At 42.6% G+C, this 15,151-nt stretch overlaps 1 protein-coding gene across 1 annotated transcript; it reads right to left on the reverse strand.

Annotated features, from left to right (window-relative positions):
• On the reverse strand, positions 1-8,295 carry NR2C2AP (nuclear receptor 2C2 associated protein). Its single transcript, XM_067473360.1, has 6 exons — positions 8,162-8,295; positions 3,536-3,666; positions 750-840; positions 427-532; positions 263-331; positions 1-153 (listed from the first exon to the last, which is right to left on the reverse strand). Exons 1-6 carry the CDS (start codon positions 8,201-8,203, stop codon positions 38-40), a joined length of 555 nt encoding a protein of 184 aa, XP_067329461.1. The 5' UTR covers positions 8,204-8,295; the 3' UTR covers positions 1-37.
• Between the last annotated feature and the right edge of the window lie 6,856 nt (positions 8,296-15,151).

Raw genomic sequence — 15,151 nt, forward strand, 5'->3', positions numbered from 1 at the left:
TTTCCTTTTCTAACTTTTTAATGTAATGGGAAAAAAATCAAAGTTTCTCCCCTAAAACGTCGAGGCGGTAGACAATGATCCGGCCGAAGAAATCCGTGCTGTTTTCAAAGGTGATTTTGAGTTTTTCTAGCTGCATTTCCTTCATGGGGAAAGTCTAGAGGGAACCGCTAAGGAAAAATGGGCAAAGCAAACTGTCTTCAAGGGCAGATCCCTATTGAACACATTGCAATAGTCTATTCCGCATGGTTTTAAGTCAAGGATATTTGGAGAGAGTTGGTATCTTCGGGATAAAACTCTGCTGTCTCTGGAAGCTCTTCTCCATTTCGGAAACCTAGGAAGTAATGGAAGATTTTCTGCTGAAAACCATCTGGACGGCCACAATTTGTATCAATTCAGGATTCTTATTCGACCAAAGGGACTCATTACCTTTCAGGGTACATTTCTGGCTGGCAAATCCTCCTTGGAACTGGATGACGATTTGGGAGACTCGGACAGTTTGCGGAAAGGCCAATGTCAACCATTGGACAGAGCCCTGGCACAAGTGGAAAACACAACGGCAAAATAAATAAGAAATCCTAATTAACACCCAACACTATATGATTCCCTCTGGCATTTTCCCGATCCTCCAGGACGACGCCATGCTATTTGTAAGCCATTTATGTACCTCCAGTGTGACTCCATGCTATCCTTGGGCTACAAATGATTCTAATCATTATATACTGAGGCCTTTGTAGCTCCCTCAACCTCACCTGGTCTGAGTTCCAACAGGTTTCCTCCTTGCCGTCAAACATGAAGCTCTTCCCAAACTGTTTTGCGTCTCGATTGAGGATAGAACTGACTCTGAGATGGCAGAAAATGCAAATACGGAAAATATGTTAGACCTTCAGATCTGAAAGCCTGGTATAGGACTCGGCTACGTTATATAAATGTCAGGTAAAAAATGCTGTCTTAGATAGGAATGCATTGCATGGATCTTCAGTATGGAAAAATACAGTTCTAATGTACATGTGTTCATAGCACAGTCCACTGAAGGAATAAGAAAAATAGAGACATTCTGGATGAAAATTCATAATGAAATGGAAACTATATTAAAAAAACAACAAAATAACACTGAAACCAGAAACTTTTCTAATAGAATTATTAAATAAGCAAATTACCAAAACACCAAGAAATGATCATTCTCTACATGACAACAGCAACAAGAGTTGAATATGCAAAATTGTGGGAACAACAATCTACACCAATGGCAGAGAACTGAATTACAAAATTCTTAGAAATGGCAGAGATGGACAAATTAACTTTAGCCTTAAAGCCAATGAATCTGCAGAATCTACAAGAAGAATGAAAACCTTTCATAGACTTTGTGAAAAACCAAAAGAAGGTGACCACAACAGGTTTTGATAACTCAAAATAAAATAAATAATATATGATTATCTTCTGTATTTTTTATGTTAAAACTTAAAGAGATGCATGCAAACTGATGGGTCAATTGTTAAGAAACTAAAATAGAAAAAAGCACAATATCAATGATATAGAAATTATAGAAGTAGATACAAACACACACATACACATATAGGTTTATAGATGAATATGTTTATGTATGTGTAGAGAGAGACTGATTGATACAGGGTGCGGCAGCATAACATCCTTTTTAAAAATGTGCGCCATTCAGTCGGTTGAAGACGTAGCGGAGCGCTAGTGGTCTCGTTCGAGAGGCAGGAGTATAAAGTTTTGTCCTGACACAGTTCAGTTGCCATCATGCGTTGGAACAGTGCGAAGCATGCTTTTGTCGTTGAGGCCTACTTTTCGAGCAGATGTTCTGTGATTGCAACCCAGCGCACCTTTCGGATTTGCTTTAAGTTAGCCCCATTGGCCCCTGTCCCGGACAGGAAATCAATTGTGACGTGGGTCACTACATACAAACTGCAAGTGTGAAAAGATGAAGAACTGGAGTCCCTCGGCCCATTACATCACCTGAGAACATTGAGGCAGTGAGAGCTTCAATGTTGCGATCACCACGGCGTTCTGCGCGCAAACATGCGCCTGCCCTTGGACTTTCCAATTGTTCTGTGAGGAGAATTCTTCATGATGATCTTCATTTCCATCCTTACAAGATGGCGATTGTGCAGGAACTTTCTGAACGTGACTTCAATTCTCGGAGGAACGCGTGTGAGGTTCTACTCGAAGTCATTCCTGAGGACACTGTTGTTTTTTTAGTGATGAAGCCCATTTTCATTTGTGTGGATCCGTCAACAAACAAAACATGCACTACTGGGCTGACAACAATCCTCGAGAACTGCATCAAAGGCCTTTGCATTCACTTAAAATCATAGTGTGGTGTGCAATTTCCTCAGCTGGAATTATTGGTCCCTGGTTCTTTGAGGAAAATGAAGTCGCAGCGACAGTGAATTCGGACCGGTATGTAAAAATGTTACAGGAATTTTTTCCCCCACAGCTAGATGGGTTGGACTTAGGGGACATTTGGTTTCAACAAGATGGTGCAACTGCACACACTTCGAGCATCGATGGCTGTTTTGAGGGAACACTTCCCAGAGCGCCTCATCTCAATTAGGGGGAATTTGGAGTGGCCGGCCCGCTCTCCAGATTTGGCCCCTTGTGAGTTTTTTCTATGGAGTTTTTTGAAATCCCGTGTTTATGTGAACCGTCCAAGGACTCTACAAGATTTGAAAACCAACATCCAGGAAGAGTAATGACAAACGCCAGAAATCGGTTTACTCAGTGTATGGAGAATGGGGGACGTCACCTACCTAATTGGATCTTCAAAACTATGTAAAATAAAACTTTAGGTATGCGCCTACATTATAAAAAAATTCTGATTCATACAATGGGTTTTATTAAGTTTTGAAAAAAGGGAGTTATGCTGCCTCACCCTGTATAAAAGGTTAGACGACGAACCAAGCTAACAGGTATAGATCTAGGCATTACTAACACATTAACAAACAAAATAATCTCTAACAAATATAAATGAAATGCTATTATTAAAAGGAAGGGAAAATAGAAAATATTAATGTATAAGTAAAGTGACAAAATAACTAGAAGAAATGCCAATGATATAGGACCAGAGGGGAAGATAAGGAAAAGATGAAACAATATAAGAAGAAAGAAGATCAATGAGAAAGAGAAATGTTTGTGAGTATCTCTATACTGATGGAAGACCTGTAAATAGTTGTATGTAGCAATGACTGAAGAATTAACCTTGAAAAGGGTTTGGATGAAAGCCATAGCTCAAGTGTGCTTATTCAAGCTGGTGAGCAACTATACAAGGTCAGAGGCTGTGCTATAAACTCTCTGCTAAACTGTGAACAAGACTGCGTTTTTTTTTTGGATCAGAACTAATTGCTTGCCTTGGAGACAGTTCATCCCATTGTACAGCTGAATTGGGAGGACGGGAGAGGACTGAATTCGCATGTCTACCTAGAAGGGGTGTTGTGTTTTACAATTTCTCTTGTCAACCCCACGAACATGAATACATATATGAATGTTACTAATGAGGAGGATAGCAAGACCCACTCACCTGCTCACCATCTCCGAACAAATTAAGGATGCCATCTTGAAAAGTGGCCTGGAGACACCGTTATTGGTGTGGAAAGGAAAAAAGGATGGAACAGGATTCGATTCAGAGACAGCAGAGTTGCACTGGAAGACCTAGAATATTTGGACAGAAGTGGATAAATTGCCCAAGATAATAATAATAATAATAATAATAATAATAATAATAAATATTATAATAGCAACATTAATATTTAATCATATCAAATGTTTAATGATATCAAAGTACCCAATAATATTCAAAAATAATATTAATGTTATCATTAGTAGTAATTTTTATATTCTTACTAATATTACTGTTAATATTATTCATATTATTTTATATATTTTTTATAAGGCAAAAGCTGCACATCGCAAGTGCTGAACCTGACTCAGCACATAGAAGATGACTTTGAAAGGCAGCAGATCACAGGAGCTGTCTAGACCTGTCAGCGGCTTATGATACTGTAAACCACCGCCTCCTCCTGAGAAAAATGTATAATATCACAAAGGACTACCACCTCATCCACCTCATAGGAAACCTGCTACAAAACAGGAGCTTTTTTGTTGAGTTCCAGGGCCAGAGAAGCAGATGGCGGAGACAGAAGAACAGCCTGCCTCAGGGGAGCGTGCTTGCTCCATCCATGTTCAACATTTACACAAATGACTAGCCACTGCCAGAAGGGACAGAGAGTTTCATCTATGCTGATGATCGTGCCATTACTGCTCAAGCAGGGAGCTTTGAGATGGTTGAACAGAAGCTCTCCGAAGCTCTAGGTGCTCTTGCCACCTACTACAGGGAAAACCAGCTGACCCCTAATCCATCTAAAACACAGACATGTGCTTTCCACCTTAAGAACAGACAAGCATCCCAAGCTCTGAGGATCACCTGGGAAGGAATCCCACTGGAGCATTGCAGCACACCCAAATACCTGGGAGTCACTCTGGACCGTTCTCTTACCTACAAGAAGCACTGCCTGAATATCAAGCAAAAAGTGGGTGCTAGAAACAATATCATACGAAAGCTGACTGGCATAACCTGGGAATCACAACCAGACATAGTAAAGACATCTGCCCTTGCACTATGCTACTCTGCTGCTGAGTATGCATGCCCAGTGTGGAACACATCTCACCACACTAAAACAGTGGATGTGGCTCTTAATTAGACACGCCGCATTATCACCTGGTGTCTGCGCCCTACACCACTGGAGAAATTACACTGTCTAGCTGGCATTGCACCACCTGACATCCGCCGGGAAGTAGCAGCCAATAGTGAAAGGACCAAGGCAGTGACATCCCCAGCTCATCCCTTGTTTGGGTATCAGCCAGCACGTCAATGACTTAAATCAAGAAATAGTTTTCTAAGATCTACAGAGACACTTACTGGAACACCCCAGCAAGCGAGAGTCCAAAAGTGGCAGGCTCAAACCCAGAACCTCAACCAATGGCTGATACCCAATGAGAGACTCCCTCCTGGGCACACAGACGACTGGGCGACTTGGAAGGCGCTGAACAGACTGGGCTCTGGCACCACAAGATGCAGAGCCAACCTTAAGAAATGGGGCTACAAAGCGGAATCCACGACATGCGAGCGTGGAGAAGAGCAAACCACTGACCACCTGCTGCGATGCAACCTGAGCCCTGCCACATGCACAATGGAGGACCTTCTTGCGGCAACACCAGAGGCACTCCAAGTGGCCAGATACTGGTCAAAGGACATTTAATCAACTACCAAGCTTGCAAATTTTGTGTTTTGTCTGTTTGTTTGTTTGTTTGTTTAAAATGTAATACAACTGTCTGGTTGCTCCTGACACATAAATAAATAAATAAATTTATATTCTTATAAAGTAATAGAATTTTTATATTCTTACTATTACTATTAATATTATTATTAGTGTTATTTTATATTTTTGTAAGATAATAGAAATGTTATATTCTTACTAATACCATTACAATTACTATTAGTATTAGTAAGAATGTAAAACTTAAAACGAGAATAATAACATTAACATTTTGGAACATTGCTGAGCACTTTGATATATATCTACAGACCTAATAAAAGTTTCTTACTGGCTCCTCCTTGTGGCTCGAAGCAAGCTACTGAATAATTAAAAGACACCAACATTGCAAAAATATCCACAAATATACATATTAAAATGTATTTGTATAAAAGATACATAACAATAGTAAGTTTTATTATAATAAATAATAATAATAATAATAATAATAATAATTATCTATACACATAATACAAGTGAAATATGAATGTATATGTGTGGCTGGGGTGTCCACTTACATAGACAGGCTTCCACTTCCACAAACAGCTTTAATTCCCACCACTCAAAAGACACCAATGGCCCTCCCTCCAATGACATTGCAGGTTATAGTGAGCGCCATAAACATGTCCAAGAGCCCTGCCAATGTCCTCCACAAACAAAATACTGCCCACCACCCAAGTAAAGGCTTTCATACAGGGAACCATTTCATCCTAGATTTTTAATGTTTCCTCCACCATAGACAGCCCAGTGTTTCTGACTCTCCATTGGTGTGGAATTTGCATGACTCCGCCCACTGCCTTTCCCTGAACCCTTTCCCATTATTTTCTATAGCACACAGCAAACAGAACAGAATTGATCAGAAGACTGCACATACTAGAGAGCTTTGGGGACAATTCACCATGATTTATAGGAGTTGTAGGTCCTGGGATGTATCGTTCACCTGCAATCTCAGAACTGCACTCTGAACTCCACCAACGATGGACCTGGAATTAACTTGGCAAACAGAACTCCCACGACCAACAAAACATACCGGAGGTCTTTGAAGGAATTTATAGGAGTTGTAGTTCACCTACATCTAGAGCGCACAATGAACCTAAACAATGATGGGTCTGGACCAAACTTGGCATCCATACCCAATATGCCCAAATTTGAATACTGGTGGGGGTTGAGGGGAATTGGACATTTTTAAGTTGTAGTGAAATGGCAGGGAGAAGGTTTCAGGAAAAGAGACAAAGCGAGGTCCGGAGGTCTCAAAAGCACGGATTTTATTTCCAGCTGGGACCCTGGAGTGGACTATGTCCAAAAGCATCCAGAGCCCCGATAAAGGGGCTGACTATGTCTTTTATACCCTTCAAACAAAGAAGATGCGTCTACATACATTGACCTCATTCACTACGTCTCCTTAGCATCATAGAAATATCAAGTTCTATTTTCCAACATGCAAAAGGCATGTCTCTGTGTATTTCTAGGAACAGCATAGCTTACATTTATCAATCAAGGGGCCTAACTTTGACCTGTCAGGAGGGAGAGGAGGGCTCCTTCCCTAGAAGGAAGGCACTGGGCTTTTTGTACCAGTCTCTGTGGTTTATCTCTCTCTTGGAATGTATAGATAACATGCCCCCCTCTTCAGCCCCCCTCTTGCTGTGCCTGGACAGCAGCTTGCTTGTCCTGGCAGCTTGGGTTTCTTATACAGAGAGAACTTGATTTTTCTATACATTTCAGTGCTTGTAAAGTACATACAATTTATACATAAATAAATATCTATTTTTACAATATCTATTTTTCCAATATCTCTTCATCAGTAGGCACTGGGATTTATAGTTCACCTGCAATCAGTGAGCACTTTGAACTCCCCCAAAGATGGAATTGGACTACATTGGGCACACTGAGCCCTCATTGGCTAGCAAAAAATACTGGAGGTCTTTGGGGAAAATTCACCTTGATTTGGGGGAGTTGTAGTTCACCTACATCCAGAGAGCACTCCGAACCCAAACACTGATGGATGTGGACCAAACTCAGCACACAGACCTGATATGCTGAAATTAGATTACTGGAGGGCTTGGGGGGGGGGGGACTTCCTTTCTGAGAGTTGTAGTTCACCAACAACTGGAGAAACTGTGACCTCCACCGGTGATGGACCTGGGCCAAACTTGGCATGTAGAACCTCCATAACTAACTCAACCTACTGGAGGGGTTTGGGGGAACTGACCCACCATAGTAGGAGTTGTAGTTTACCCTGCAGCCAGAGTGCACACTGAACCCCACCCATGATATTCATAGCAAACTTCCCAACATAACAATTTTTTAATGACTGATGGAGTTTCTCACGGTTAACCTGGCATTATGTGAGTTGTAGTTCACCCACAACCTTATGCATTGTGTACAATTAGAAAATTTACTTTTTCAAATAACCCGGGCAACGCTGGGCACCCAATATAACATAATAATAAAATATAATAATAATAATAATAATGGAATAGAGTATTATTATTATATATAGCTATTACATCTCCAAGGAAGTTGCCATAAGTTGACTTCGAATGTTGCAAAATGGGAAGCTCCCAAAACCAAAGGATCAAAGGGAAAATAAAAACCTTAATTACAATAAATTAAGTTACTTCTTTCACTACAATCTTATTCATGCAAATAGCTACAGTTGCTAATACTCTCAATGGCTTGTTATGATTTCCTCCTTGTTCCTCCAGAAATCCATACACAACCTTTTTGTTTGGACTGAGCTGATACAATCTTGCTGCCCTAAACCAGGATTGCAACATCAAAACAACCCCAGCCATTGGAAACAATAATAGCAAAAGCAGCTTGGAAATAATTACCTGCAAAGGCTGGGAAGCAGAGGTTAGCTTTCCAAATTGCATGCATGCATTTCTAGTTTGCAGTGGTTGCTCTCATTTGCAAAAGCAACGGATTTCAAACAAGCTGCATGGGTTTCCTACTTCCGGGTGTGGGCAGGGCCTCAGGGAAGCCCCGCCCACTCCCTTGAAACAGTAGGAAAACCCCAGGGTGACGTTACCTCGTTTGGCCACAAGGGGGACGCAGAAGAACACAGTTAAAAAGGCCATTGATGTGAACACTAAACACAGGTATACTACTACTACTACTATACGCAGAAGCATATGAGAAGCTCGGCCTGTCACTGAACATTGAGAAAACCAAGGTGCTGTTCCAGCAGTCACCAGCCAATCCCTCTCTAATGCCAGTAATACAGCTTAATGGTGCAGCCACCTCTCCACCAAAGTCAACATCGACGCCAAAATACAACACTGCCTGAGCTCTGCAAGTGCAGCATTTTCCAGAATGAAGCAGAGAGTGTTTGCGGACCGGGACATCCGTAGGGAGACCAAGGTGCTTGTCTATAAAGCTATTGTCCTCCCAACCCTGCTCTATGCCTGTGAGACGTGGACTGTCTACAGACGTCACATGCAGCTCCTGGAATGTTTCCATCAGCGCTGCCTCCGGAAAATCCTGCAAATCTCCTGGGAAGACAAGCGGACAAACGTCAGTGTGCTGGAAGAAGCAAAGACCACCAGCATTGAAGCAATGGTCCTCCAACATCAACTCCACTGGGCCGGCCACATTGTCCGGATGCCTGACCACCATCTCCCAGAGCAGTTGCTCTACTCCGAACTTAAGAATGGAAAACGGAACGTTGGTGGACAGGAAAAGAGATTTAAAGATGGGCTCAAAGCCAACCTTAAAAACTCTGGCATAAACACTGAGAACTGGGAAGCCCTGGCCCTTGAGCGCTCCAGCTGGAGGACAGCTGTGACCAGCAGTGCTGCAGAATTTGAGGAGGCACGAGTGGAAGGTGAAAGAGAGAAACGTGCCAGGAGGAAGGCGCGTCAAGCCAACCCCGACCGGGACCGCCTTCCACCTGGAAACCAATGCCCTCACTGCGGAAGAAGATGCAGAGCAAGAATAGGGCTCCACAGCCACATATGGACCCACAAGGAAATCCATAATGGAAGACCATCTTACTCGTCCAACGAGGGATCGCCTAAGTAAGTAAGTAAGTAAGTAAGTACTACTATTGCTGCTGCTACTTATTATTATTATTATTATTATTATTATTATTATCTGAAACACAACTAGATGAGTCCACTGCAAACAAGATCACTCTGCTGGCTGTTGAATTGGATCACACGTTGGACACTTCCCAAGTGTCTAGGACTGTGTGATGTATTGGCGAATAATGCGTGCAGATCCCAGTAAGGTGGCCTTCTGCAGCTGGCAGATGGTAATTTTGTCAGCGCTGATTGTGTTTAAGTGCAGGCCAAGGTCTGTAGGCACTGCACCCAGTGTGCTGATCACCACTTACATAGACAGCCTCCTGCCTCCACAAACAGGTATAACCCACAGTGCTGAGGAGCCACCAAAAGCCCCCCTTCCAAGGACATTTCAGGTTACAGTGGGCATCATGAACATGCTCCCAACCCCTGCCAATGTCCTCCCTAAACACCATACTACCCACCACCCAAGGAATGCTTTCATTCGGGGGCAATTTCATCCTAGATGTTCTGTTTTTCCTCCCCCACCAACAATGGACCGGGACCACACTTGGCACAGAGAATCCCCATGACCAACTGAATATACTGCAGGGGTTAGTGAGACTGGATCTTGATTTTGGGAGTTGTAGTTCACCTGCATCCAGAGAGCACTGAACCTAGCCAACTTTGGATCTGGACGAAACTTGGTACACAGATCCAACATGGCCAGCTGTGCATACAGACAGTGTTTGGGGAGGATTGACCCACGATTCTGGAAATTGTAGTTCTGTATTTCCTAATGGAAGCATACATAAACAACAAAATCAAAGACTGGCTTTTTTCTAATAAATAGTGTTACTAGTTAACTAAATGATATTACTTTACACCCCAAAACAAACAATGCCTTTTTCAAATAAGCCAGGCACTGCCGGGTACCCAAGGTAGTATAAAATAATAATAATAGAATAGAATACTATTGTGATTTATTTATTTATTGTGTCAGAAACGAATTGAGAATACAGTTATAATGTACAAAAAAATCCTACAAACCTGGCATTATACTGAATGTTCTTTGACCAGAAGCTGGCCACTTGGAGTGCCTCTGGTGTCGCCGTGAGAAGGTCCACCATTGTGCATGTGGCAGGGCTCAGGCTACATTGCAGTAAGTGGTCTGTGGTTTATTCTCTTCCACACTCGCATATCGTGGACTCCACTTTGTAGCCCCATTTCTTAAGGTTGGCTCTGCATCTCGTGGTGCCAAAATGCAACCTGTTCAACGCCTTCAAGTTGCCCACTCTTCTGTGTGCCCAGGAGGGAGTCTCTCATCCTGTCTCAGCCACTGATTGAGGTTCTGGGTTTTTGCCTGCCATTTTTGAACTCTCGCTTGCTGAGGTGTTCCTGCAAGTGTCTCTGTAGATCTTAGGAAACTATTTCTTGATTTAAGGCTTTGGCGTGCTGGCTGATATCCAAACAGAGGATGGGCCGAAGATGTCACCGCCTCAGTCCTTTCACTATTGGCTGCTACTTCTCGACGGATGTCAGGTGGTGCAATACCAGCTAAACAGTGTAATTCCTCCAGCGGTGTAGGGTGTAGACATCCTGTGATAATGTCACATGTCTCATTAAGAGCCACATCCACTGTTTTAATGTAGTGAGATGTATTCCACACTGGACATGTGTTTTCAGCAGCAGAGTAGCAAAGCACAAGGGCAGATGCCTTCACTGTGTCTGGTTGTGATCCCCAGGTTGTGCCAGTCCACTTTTGTATAATATTATTTCTAGTGCCCACTTTTTGCTTGATATTCAAGCAGTACTTGTTATAAGTCAGAGCACAGTCCAGAGTGATTCCCAGGTATTTTGGTGTGCTGCAGTGCTCCAGTGGGATTCCTTCCCAGGTCATCCTCAAAGCTCGAGAAACAGATTCCCAAGATCAACAGACATACTAATAGGAATGTTATCGAGGAAGAATTTAGGGTCTTTGCCAGGAGGCAGAGACCTATCAGACTCATCAAATAGTTCATTGCCCTGGCGAGACAGAAGAAGCACCCAATATTTTCTCTGATTTTTCCCAATAAAAGGTCTCACCAAGTTGAAGAAAAGCCACTGAGTTGTTTATTGCGATCCAGCTGGAAAGGATGCAAAGCCGTGATATTTCGTCAGGCAAGCATTCAGAGTACAAAAAATAAAGCCTTTATATACATAAAACAGAGCTGTCTGATTGGTTGGCGCTCTACAGCTGGGAGGAGGCTTGGCCGCTTCCTGAGCGCCTTAACCAATGGGTGAGCTCACGCCACTTCGGCCTCCTGGCCAATCAGGAGAGAAGGAGGCTGGATGAGAGGGAAACAATGAGAACTGGAGTGGATTATGGAAATATTTGGTGTCCATGTGGTCAGCGAGTCCTCAGGGGGCCTTTTAGCCAGCCAGCCTGTTGTCTTTGATGGGTGGCAATAAACGTTGAAGCCTGGCGAGATGGCCAGGATCCGTTTTTTTTTTTTTAACTGAGATATGGAGACGATGGGGGTAATCCTGGCTGTAGTTTTGGTGGATGGAAGATAACTGAGAGAACAGATCAGGATAAATTGTGGCTTTTCTAAGGCCCTTTTGTCCTGTTGAGATATGATCATCAATGCCAAGTGGGCACCATCCGCTGGGGGGACCGACTCCGAGCCCCAGGGTGGCTTCCCATTGTATGGTTCATGCAAATAAGTCTTTTGATAAGGTTCTTTTCAACAGAGGATTTCCTTCTTTCCAGGGTCACAGAGAGTGGCTTCTTATATTTTTATACATTTTTTTAATAAAAGGGAATAGGGCAGAAGGGTCAAGTAAAGGTCAGGTATACAGGGAGAAATATAGACATCATAGTGTAGAAAATATACCCACTTATCTCTCCCACCAAAGTCCCATAGAAGTTCAAGAGAGTACATAAGTGTAAAGGGAGGTGGTTTCTCAGTAATAAATCTGTTACCTTCTGCTATAAATATATGAAAATAGGGCATAAAAAACCTTGATTAAATGATACACACTATTTAACATGGGAAGGGTCCTTGTTGTTGTTAGTGTCTTGGCAAATTGACCTAGGCTTAACCCTTATTATCCAGTCTAGTGTCCTTGTCCTTAGCAAAACTATAAGTTACTATCTTTTATTGGGGAGAAGGGGTGTCATGTTCGACTTCAGGAACACCTCAGCAAGCAAGAGTCCAAACGTTGCAGACTAAGACCCGGAGCCTTAATCAGTGGCTGATATTGGATGGGAGACTCCCTCCTGGGAACACAGAAGACAGGATGACTTGGAAGGCGCTGAACAGACTGTGCTCTGGCACCACGAGATGCAGAGCCAACCTTAAGAAATGGGGCCACAAAGTGGAGTCCACGACATGCGAGTGTGGAGGAGAGCAAACCACTGACCACTTACTACAATGCAGCCTGAGCCCTGCCACATAGCCAATGGAGGACCTCCTTATAGCAACACCAGAGGCACTCCAAGTGTTCAGCTTCTGGTCAAAGTTTTTAACTTTGTAGTTTTTCTATACATTATAACTGTATTCTCAATTTGCTTCTGACATGAAAAATAATTAAATAGGCCAATAAAGTGCTGGAAAAGTATGCCGATCTGGTAAACAGCAATGGATGCCGCCTTTGCATTCATGACAAAGCTCGCAGTGTATCTGCCCAGATGTGGAAATGGGGAGCCTTGGGAAGGCGAGTTGTTTCCAAGGCCAGATGGAAGGAGAGAAAGAAAAGAGAAAGGCCCATTAGATCAGTAGCAGCGGCCCTCGAAAGGCTTCCTATTCTCCATTTCATTAAACAGATGGGAGAAGGAAAACAAGCCGCCATTCAGCCCCTGTCTGTGCTGGAAAATAATGGGTTCATTTTAAAATATATACCTATTTTTTTAAAAATATAGAGCTACAAAAGTCTTTCTATTCCCAGGCATGGGAGTAGAAAGGGAGAAGCAGTTGCAATATGGGAATAATGGTGTTCCTGGGTGTGATTTGGGCAGAAAGAATGAGGAGAAGAAGAAGAAGAAGAAGAAGAAGAAGAAGAAGAAGAAGAAGAAGAAGAAGAAGAAGAAGAAGAAAAAGAAGAAGGAGAAGATGAGGAGGAAGAAAAGGAAAATGGTGATATAGGAGAAAGGAAAGGAAGAAGGAGGAGAGGAACAAAGAGAGGGGAAAAGAGGAGGAGGATGAAGAAGAGAAGGAAGATGAGAATAAAGAAGAGGAGGATGAAAAGAAGAGAAAGAAGAAGAGAAGAGGATGAAGAGAATGAGGAAGAAGGGAAAGAAGACAAAAGAGGAGGATGAAGAGGATGATGATGAAGAAGGGAAAGAATAAGAGAAAGAGGAGAAAGAGAAGGAGGATGTTAAAGAAGAAGGGAAAGAAGAAGAAGAGGGGGAGAACTAAGAGGTGACAAAGAAGGAGGGAAACAGGCAGAAGAGGAGGAGCATGTGAATGAAGAAGAGGAGGAAGAGGAAGGGAAAGAAGAGGAGGAAAAGAAAGAGAACAAAGCAGAGAAGAATAAGTGAAAGGAGAACGAGCAGAGGCAGAAAAGAAGAAGGCAAAGTAGAGGAGTAGGAAAGAGAACATAAAGAAAAGCATGAAGGAGAACATGAAGAAGAGAAAGAAAAAGGTGAAGAAGAAGAGAAGGAAGAGAAGACACCACCTTCCGTCCTTATGGACTCTTTGGGCCATTTGAACAAAGAAAGAAGTATGTGTGTGTGTATATATATATATATATTTAGAGAGAGAGAGAGAGAGGGATGATTTGGTCCCATATATATAATAATATTGTATACTATTATATATTATATTAATTATATTATTTATTACTAGCTTGGGTCCCCGGCATTTACCGGGTTATTTGAAAAAGTCATTTTTTCCCTACAAAATGCATGAGATTGTGGGTGAATTACAACTCACATTAAGCCAGGTTAACCCTGAGAAAGTCCATCAGTACTTAAACTTTGTTAGGTTGGGCAAGTGTGGTCTCGATGCATCATCAGTGGGGTTCACTGTGCTCTCTGGCTGTAGGGTAAACTACAACTCCCACTATGGTGAGTCAGTCCCCTCAAACCCCTCCAGTAAGTTGAGTTAGTCATGGGGATTCTCTGCCAAATTTCATCCAGGTCCATCATCAGTGGAAGTCATTGTTACTCCGGTTGTGGGTGAACTACAACTCCCAGAAAGGAAGGTCAGTTCCCCCCATACCCCTCCAGTAATCAAATTTCAACATATCAGGTATGTGTGCCAAGTGTGACCCAGATCCGTCGATGTTTGGGGGTACTCAGTGCTCTCTGGATGTAGATGAACTACAATTCTCCCAAATCAAGGTGAATTTCCCCCCAGGACCTTCAGTATTTTTTGTTGGTCATGGGGGCTCTGTGTGACAAGTTTGGTCCAATTCCATCTTTGGTGGAGTTCAGAGTGTTCATTGATTGCAGGTGGACTATAAATCTCAGTACCTACAACTCCAAAATGTCCAGGCCAATTCCCCTCAAAATCCACAAGTTTTCAAATTTGGGCATATCGGGTATCCATGCCACTTTTGTTCCAGATCCATCATTGTTTGGGTTCATAGTGCGTTCTGAATGTAGATGAACTACAACTCCTATGTAGACCTCCAGTATGTTTTGTCGGTCATGGGGGTTCTGTGTGCCAAGTCCCAGTACATCTCAGCCCCTACAACTCCTATAAATCATGGTGAATTCTCTCCAAACCTCTCTGGTGTGTTCAGTTGCTGGTTTTTTATTTATTTATCGTATCAGGAACGAACCAAGGGTGCAGTTGTAATGTATTTAAAAAACACAAAGTTTAAAAACTTGGC

The sequence above is a fragment of the Anolis sagrei genome, chromosome X (genome assembly GCF_037176765.1).
Source record: "Anolis sagrei isolate rAnoSag1 chromosome X, rAnoSag1.mat, whole genome shotgun sequence".
Taxonomy (NCBI): Eukaryota; Metazoa; Chordata; class Lepidosauria; order Squamata; family Dactyloidae; genus Anolis; species Anolis sagrei.